General features: G+C 50.6%; 1 protein-coding gene across 2 annotated transcripts in view; it reads right to left on the bottom strand.

The window, feature by feature from the left end:
* The window catches only part of KIRREL3 (kirre like nephrin family adhesion molecule 3), a 771,808-nt gene that overhangs the window by 6,585 nt on the left and 757,784 nt on the right, over positions 1-7,439 (bottom strand). The window contains exons 13-15 of one of the 2 annotated variants that reach the window (XM_051986700.1): positions 6,124-6,322; positions 4,212-4,247; positions 1,014-1,121 (exon numbers count right to left, since the gene is read on the bottom strand). In XM_051986700.1, the coding sequence (XP_051842660.1) occupies positions 1,014-1,121; positions 4,212-4,247; positions 6,124-6,322 (343 nt within the window). The remainder of the gene's footprint in view (positions 1-1,013; positions 1,122-4,211; positions 4,248-6,123; positions 6,323-7,439) is intronic. The other variant, XM_051986702.1, reaches the window with a different exon arrangement.

The raw sequence follows: 7,439 nt of genomic DNA, 5'->3' as shown, positions 1-7,439 counted from the left end.
TGAGCCTTCACATTTGCTTGTAAAATCTTCCTCATATCTGGCCATCTCTTGCCTCCTTTCTGCCAGTCAATGCATGTCCTATTCTTCAAAATTGCTCACAACTTACTCTGGGAAAATCTTCTCAGTCTACTTCTACCTGGGCTTGTTCACTTCATTCACAGAATCAGGGAATATTAGAATGGAAAAAGACTTGAGCTATCATTTAAGAAAATTCCCATCCAATGCAGGAATATCTTCCACAGTATCCCTGGCAATTGATACTTCATTCTTAACCTGAGCGCTTCTGGGTTTGAGGTTGTTATTTCACATGGCAGCCCATCCTATTTTCAGACAACATTGTTAGAAAATTCCTTCTATTGAACCCAGTGTTTTTAATCAATTCTATTTAATGGTTTAAAACTTTTGTTCTTTGGAGATGGCACAGGAGTAATTCTCTTTCAAGTGACTTAAAAGGAAAATAATTTTTATCTTGTGTGGTTCTTCTCCACTATAAACTCCTCCCTTCTTTCTTACTCTTTCCAGGAGAAAAATTCCCTATTCCTTTAACCATTTATTCCCAACATTTCTTTTAGCCACTTATATGCATATATTGTCATATAATTGCATAGTGTTTGTACTTGTTGGTATACATTCTTTTCATTCTTTCTTTGGGACTGTTTAAAGTCCAATTTTGCCTGTTAAGCTGGAAGCAATCAAGGACAAAGAGAAAGCCTCTCTCTCCAACACCACCACCCCTTTTTCTTTTTCCTCCCCTTCTTTCACCTACTTTAGTTCTCTTTCCCCTTCTTTTATTTCCTCCCTTTCTTCTTCTTTGTTTCACATCTCTGCCTGGCAAACAGGGCAGGGGTTTATCCACTGAAGGAGACTGATTGCAAATGTTGGGATGACTGTCCCTATTGTGATGAGGTTCACTGCTTTTCCAGTCACAGGACCTACTCAGAATTTTGTGCAGCTCTGTATTCTCACCCCCACCCCTGGCCCTGAGAGCTCCCCAATCCCCTGTTCCTCCATACTTCTCTGGGACCGGGCACAGCAGAAGGCCACAATGGTTGCCATGAGGACAAGGAAGGCCACACCGGCTCCCACCGCTACCCCAATGATGACAGACATCGGCACGGACTCTGTAGGAAAGAAGAAAGCCCCTATTATGGTGGCGGTGTCTTTCTTACACCATCACAACTTCTTGTAGCTCTTCCCTACCACGTCACAGCTGGAGGAGGGGGCCACACTTAGACCTCCCTCCTTCCTGGGAAATGGAGATTGAGGAGATATGGTAGAGTCCCACCTAGGTTAGACTGATTTAGGACCACTGGTGCGGAAGAATTATGGCTGGGCGTTGTGGGGTGGTACTGAGAGAGGGAAGTGGTATGAAGGTGACAAGGAGGAACTGAAGAAGGGATGGGGACTGGTGGGAGAGGACTGGCAGGTACAAACATCGTGGGGGTAAAGGGCAGGCGTGCTGAAGGAAGGGGGAAGCAAAGGGACGGGGAACCAGTCACTGGTAGGAGAAGAGTTCTGAGAGGCAGAAAGTGAGGAATGATTGGGGCAAAGGAAGATGCCTTTGGGTAGTGGACAGGAGAGAATCATCGGCTCATTTTTGTTTATCTTGGGAAAGAGCTCTGCCCTTGGTGGCTCAGAAGCCTCTGCCAAGTTTGGACACAGAATGGATGGACAAATGGATGCATGGGCAATGTCACTTAGTGGGAGAGCCTTTTGGAGAATTTCCTGGTTGTGCTATCTTCAGTATGGACACCTCTTCCCCTTCAGGAGATAGGTAGAGATGGACGGGGTAGGATCAGGTTTCTTATCCCCTGATCTATTGTTCTTTATGGACCCTGAACCCACAAGGAAGAGCTAGGGAGAGGGCAGTGAGATAAGTTTCAAGAACAAAAGGGGACATCCCCTTTAATCTAAGGGAGACATTCCATCTCCTCTATTCTCTTTTACCCAGCACTATTTTTTGACCTAAACTGGTCTTCTGAACTTTGCTATTCTCTGGTTCTACTACTTTGTCTAGATCTCCTTGTGACACTTCTGCCACTTGCATTCAGAACTGTCTCTAATGAAAAGGCATCCAACCCTTTCCTTCCTGGGAGCCTTAGACTTGGGGAGCTGTAAGAAGCAGAGAATGGATCACTGCTTCTCCTTTTTGGGAAGTCTTGGTCCCTAATCTCTCCAGAGCTGAAAGGTTCCCCTAGTCTTGGTGAACCAGCAGTGTGTCAGCTCAGGCACCAAATCAGTGAATGTTGGAGTGGAAAGGGACGTTAGGGACTTAGTCTGGATTATAAACTGAAACCCTAAAGAATGAGGAGATTTTTTCAGGATCTTACAACTTGTTGGTGGCAGATCAGGATTTATTGGATGACACTTCCTAACTTTTTTCACTATATCATGCTTGCCCTTGAGCATCTCACTAGGACAGGAAGTAGGATAGCAGGTAAAGATCCTCAAGAGTGAAAATAGTTTGGTGGTCATGTTCACCCTGACACAGGCTCCAGTGTTTAGTATCTCAGCCTTCCCCTAGCTTTTCTTTCTTATCTTCTAACCTGGGAGTACATATCCAGTAAGGCAGGCAAAACCATAGGGCAATCATATTTTCTGCGGGCAATTCTAGAGTGGTTTTGTGCTTACCCAAGAGGAAAGAGAGATAGTAGCTGCCCAAGGCCCTGAGACTCTGGCTGCAGGGCCAGCATACTAGGAACTCATCTACATAGATTGTTTGGATCATCTAACGTTGCTACCCAGGACCCCCTTTTTGTAGTTTCCCAGTGGATGGGTAGAGGGAAATATAGGAGAGATGGGGAAAAATAATCCCCTGTCCCAATCCTTTCTTCTGTCTGGCACCAGGAGTCCTTGTAATGAGAAGAGGGATTTAAAGGAGCTGGGGATGACTGTTAGCAGACAGATGGGAAATAAAGACAGGTAAAAGAAACTTTTCTACTTTGACAATAGAAGGTTTCTGCAGAGGTGCTAGTGAGACTATTTATCCTATGGTTCATGACCCAACAGTAGGAGGAAAATAATAGTATTTAACCTTTGCCTGACAGAGTGTGCAAGGAGCACTCAATAGAGAGTAGGGTTGGCCAATCTAGTCTAGGAGAAATCCAATCCAACAAGTACTTACTGGGCTAGGAAAACACTGAAAAGAGGCCTGGGTTTTCAGTCAGAAGAACTGGGTTTGAGAATCAGCCCCCACTATAGTGTAACATTGAGGAAGTTACTTAAGACTGAGCCCCAATTTCCTAACCTAAAAGGGGATAATGCTTATACTACCTTCCAGGATTGTTGTAAAGATTAAATGAGATCCTGCAAGTACGAACCACCGAGTATTAGTTATTAAGAACAAGAAGGAAGAGGTAGGGTAGCTTCACATGTAGGGTCACTGGAGAACCCAGACTTCCCCAAGTCCGGCTAAGGTGGCTGCAGGATCTCCTGGGTGCCAGGATGGTTGGTGGGATCTGTAAGAGGGCAGGGCATACAGGGGTCCGGGACACCAGCGCAGTTCCTGAGAAGCCAACGGGGCAGAGGCTTCTTGTTATCTGCCTGGGCTCTGATTGCCTTTTAAAGTTTTGTACCAAGCCCCCAACTCCATGTCTCCTCATCTAGTTCTTGTGTGGTACTGGGACAGAACCCTCCCAAGCACAGGAGTTTGCTGCTGTTTGTTGCCAGGTGACTGGGAAGATGGGCAATTCCCAGGGATCTAAATCTGATGATAAGGTGCCAAATATCAGGCAGGTGACCCCCAGGTAAGAGGCACACTTAGCATATATCAGGGGTGGAAATGGCAGGACCCTGAACATTCCAGCAAGTGATAGACAAGTGGTTGCAAAGAAGTTAGAGGCCTTCTGGGAGTCCAGGGACAGACAAGGGGAGTGATACCCAGGGGCACACAGGGTGCCAAAGGGCAGAGCTGTTCCTGAGAAGGGAGGGAACTATAGAGCAAGAGCGGCATGCTCTGGATCAGAAGGGTAGTTGGGGGTGCTGGAAGTTGTGACAACTTAGGGGACAGGTTTTCCAGGGTCCCTGTTCTGACCCATGTTGGGGTGAAGAAGGAAGCTCACTGGAGAACCTCCATTCCAGCTCTTGTAGTACAAGTCGTAAAAGTTCTCCCTGAATTGTGGGAGTGGTCAGTCTGGGGCCTGCAGAAGCCTCCACCTCCCACCTAGCCAACCGGCCCTTCCCACCCCTCCCCTGGGCAGCTCCTTTCATACCTGCTTCCAGCCCAGCTCCCGACTTCATTTCCGTACCTGTTTGGAAATAAGGCAAGTGTCCACAGCTGGGCCAGGGTGGGGGTGAGGGGCAAGCTAGTTGGGAGGGCCTGGGTGAATGCTGGAAGGGAATGCTCTTCCTAATCATAACTGCTAGACCACCCAACAGGCTCAGCCCTGCAGAGTCGAATTTAGAATTTATTCAGCCAGAGTTAGAGACACCAAGGAGGAACAAGGGAGGTGCGGGTGAGAAAAGCAGCAATGCCTGGGGATGTTGGGTAGAGGGCTAAGGAGGGGAGAGAAGCAAGGACTGAACATTAGGGGGACACGTGGGAAGAGGCTAAGGAGCTTTGGGATGACATGTGGATGATGTCATGCAAATTAGGTGCCAATAATCATGTAAGCTAGAACTGCTGTTTGGAGGATGGATGCCAGGAGACAAGCATGATGGCACTGAGTATCAGAAGAACCTAATAAATTAGGAATCTCCCATTGGTCTGGGTACCCAGAGCTGGAGAGTGGAGTGGAAATGGCCAGGACTGGGGGGGATGGCCTGACCCCAACTCCTCTGCCTTCTGTACCCAACATCATCCTTCCAAGAAAGTCAGGGTCAGGGCCAGGGCCAGTACATTCTGCTTGAATGATCTGTGGGGCATTTCCTCTAGGGACAAGGGAAATCCTGAACTTTTCTTAGTGGGAGAGCGCAGTTGTAGCTTGAAGCTTGGGAAAATGGTCCTATGACCTCACTTCCTAGCGATCGGCTGGCACTGGGGGGCAGAAACTGAATATGAGTTGTCCCTGCGCATCTCACTTCCTGCTTCTCTGCTGCCTGGCAGGAGCTCTGGGCCTGCAGCTTTTGCTGAGTGCCCAGCTATGGCCACCTCCCTAATTGGCACCTGGAAGAACCTATCCACTCTGGAGTTTGGGCTCGGCTCTCAGTCAGGGTTCAACTAGAACCCTCATCTCAGCCGTAGAGATTTTTGGTTGCCAGGTGCCCGGGGAGGCGGGCACTTCCCAGGGATCTAAATCCGAAGATAAGGTGCCAAACATCAGGCAGGTGATCCCCAGGTAAGAGGGGGGGAAATGGCAGGACCCTGAGCACTCCAGCAAGTGGTTGCAGAGAAGTCAGAGGCCTTCTGGGAGTGCAGGGACAGACAAGGGAGCTATTCCCATGTCACCGGACAGCTACTCAGCTGCCTCTGTATTGTTTCTGGTCCCAGAGCAGAGAATAACCAAACATTTGGGGCATCGGGGGAGCCGGGACTCTTCTTCCTTCCCTTTCCCTTTGTTTGGTTGCCCGGCCATTTAGCCAAGGCCTTGCCCTTTCAGCTGGCATTTCTACTTCCACGTTCACGGCAAGCTTCAGACAGCCCTTATAGAGAAGGGTTCTTTCCTGCCCCTTTGCCCAGGGTTGGGAATCCTCTGGGAACTCTCTTCCAGCTGAACCATTTCCACAGAGCCAATGTTCCTATCGTACCAGCGCCTGCTCTGCTCCCTCGTGGCCACTTGTAGGCCCCAATGGCTCCCCTTGAGCTTGGGGCCACCCCCAATGGCCCGACAGTGGTGTTTGATTGGGGATCTTTGTAGAAACGGGAGAAGGGACAGGAGCAGCAGCAAGCTGCTGCGTGGCCGGCTTTGGGGAATCTTGCAAAATGGACCAACAGCTTGCTCAAGGGTAACATGAAAGTCGGGAAAAGACTTTGAGCCCTGATTTCTTGCCATTTGTTATGGGCCAGAGCCTTCACTTTGGCCAAACTATTCTCTCCTCGGAGACTTTCCGAGGGTGTCTCCGTGACAATGGAGACTTTTGTCTCAGAGTTCCAGTTTCCCATAGACTTCCCTTCCCAGCCGTGAGTGAGGGACCCCCCCCCTCCCATTCTGCTCTCCCGTCATCATCTCCCGCAACAGGGCCCACCTTGCTCCTTGAGCCGTATTATCTCTGTGTCCGAACCAAAGCTATTCCAGGCCGTGCAGTTATAGATGGTCTGAAAGTCAGCCCGGACGATGTTGCTGATGGTCAGGGTGGAGATGACCCCTTCTTCGGTGCTGACCGTCTCCACTGTGTAACGCCCCGAGGTCCCCGACTCCAGGACGTTCTCCTTCCAGCTCCAGGCCTGGGAGGGGGGAGGCAAAGATCGGTCACCGAGGCGATGCGCTCTCCTTCCGCCGCGAGCCCCGACTCTCCCAGCACCCACACAGTCAGAAGGCATTTGCCCGAGGGAGCCGAGGAGGTGCCCCGTCTCTGTATTTTCCCAGAGGAGACAGGGAACAACGAATGGGTGAACTCCTTGACTTTCGGCCTGCCTGCTTGGGGGAACCTGCCTGACCTCCACAGAAGCCTCTCCCTGCAGGAAGAGATCTTGCCAATGCATGAGCACGGGCGTGCGCCATGATGTGCCTGCAGATACAGAAACACCCCCTCATTCTGGATGCCCTCCTGTAGAGAACGGGAACTTCCCTGCTTGTGTGGGAGTCTTAGTCCCGGTGTGTGACAGTCTTAGTCCCGGTGTGTGGGGTCTTAGTCCCGGTGTGTGACAGTCTTAGTCCCAGTGTGTGGGAGGCTTAGTCCCAGTATGTGGGGTCTTAGTCCCGGTGTGTGACAGTCTTAGTCCCAGTGTGTGGGAGGCTTAGTCCCGGTGTGTGGGGTCTTAGTCCCGGTGTGTGGGGTCTTAGTCCCGGTGTGTGGGGTCTTAGTCCCGGTGTGTGACAGTCTTAGTCCTGGTGTGTGGCAGTCTTAGGCCCGGTGTGTGGGAGTCTTAGTCCCAGTGTGTGACAGTCTTAGTCCCGGTGTGTGGGGTCTTAGTCCCGGTGTGTGGGGTCTTAGTCCTGGTGTGTGGGGTCTTAGTCCCGGTGTGTGACAGTCTTAGTCCCGGTGTGTGGCAGTCTTAGTCCCGGTGTGTGGGAGTCTTAGTCCCGGTGTGTGGAGTCTTAGTCCCAGTGTGTGGGAGGCTTAGTCCCGGTGTGTGGGGTCTTAGTCCCGGTGTGTTGGGTCTTACTCCCGGTGTGTGGGGTCTTAGTCCGGTGTGTGGGGTCTTAGTCCCGGTGTGTGGGGTCTTAGTCCCGGTGTGTGGGGTCTTAGTCCTGGTGTGTGGGGTCTTAGTCCCGGTGTGTGACAGTCTTAGTCCCGGTGTGTGGCAGTCTTAGTCCCGGTGTGTGACAGTCTTAGTCCCGGTGTGTGGGAGTCTTAGTCCCGGTGTGTGACAGTCTTAGTCCCGGTGTGTGACAGTCTTA

The sequence above is a fragment of the Antechinus flavipes genome, chromosome 3 (genome assembly GCF_016432865.1).
Source record: "Antechinus flavipes isolate AdamAnt ecotype Samford, QLD, Australia chromosome 3, AdamAnt_v2, whole genome shotgun sequence".
In the NCBI taxonomy this organism is placed as follows: domain Eukaryota; kingdom Metazoa; phylum Chordata; class Mammalia; order Dasyuromorphia; family Dasyuridae; genus Antechinus; species Antechinus flavipes.
Note: the sequence above shows the minus strand (reverse complement) of the source record. Positions and strands in the feature narration are given on the sequence as shown.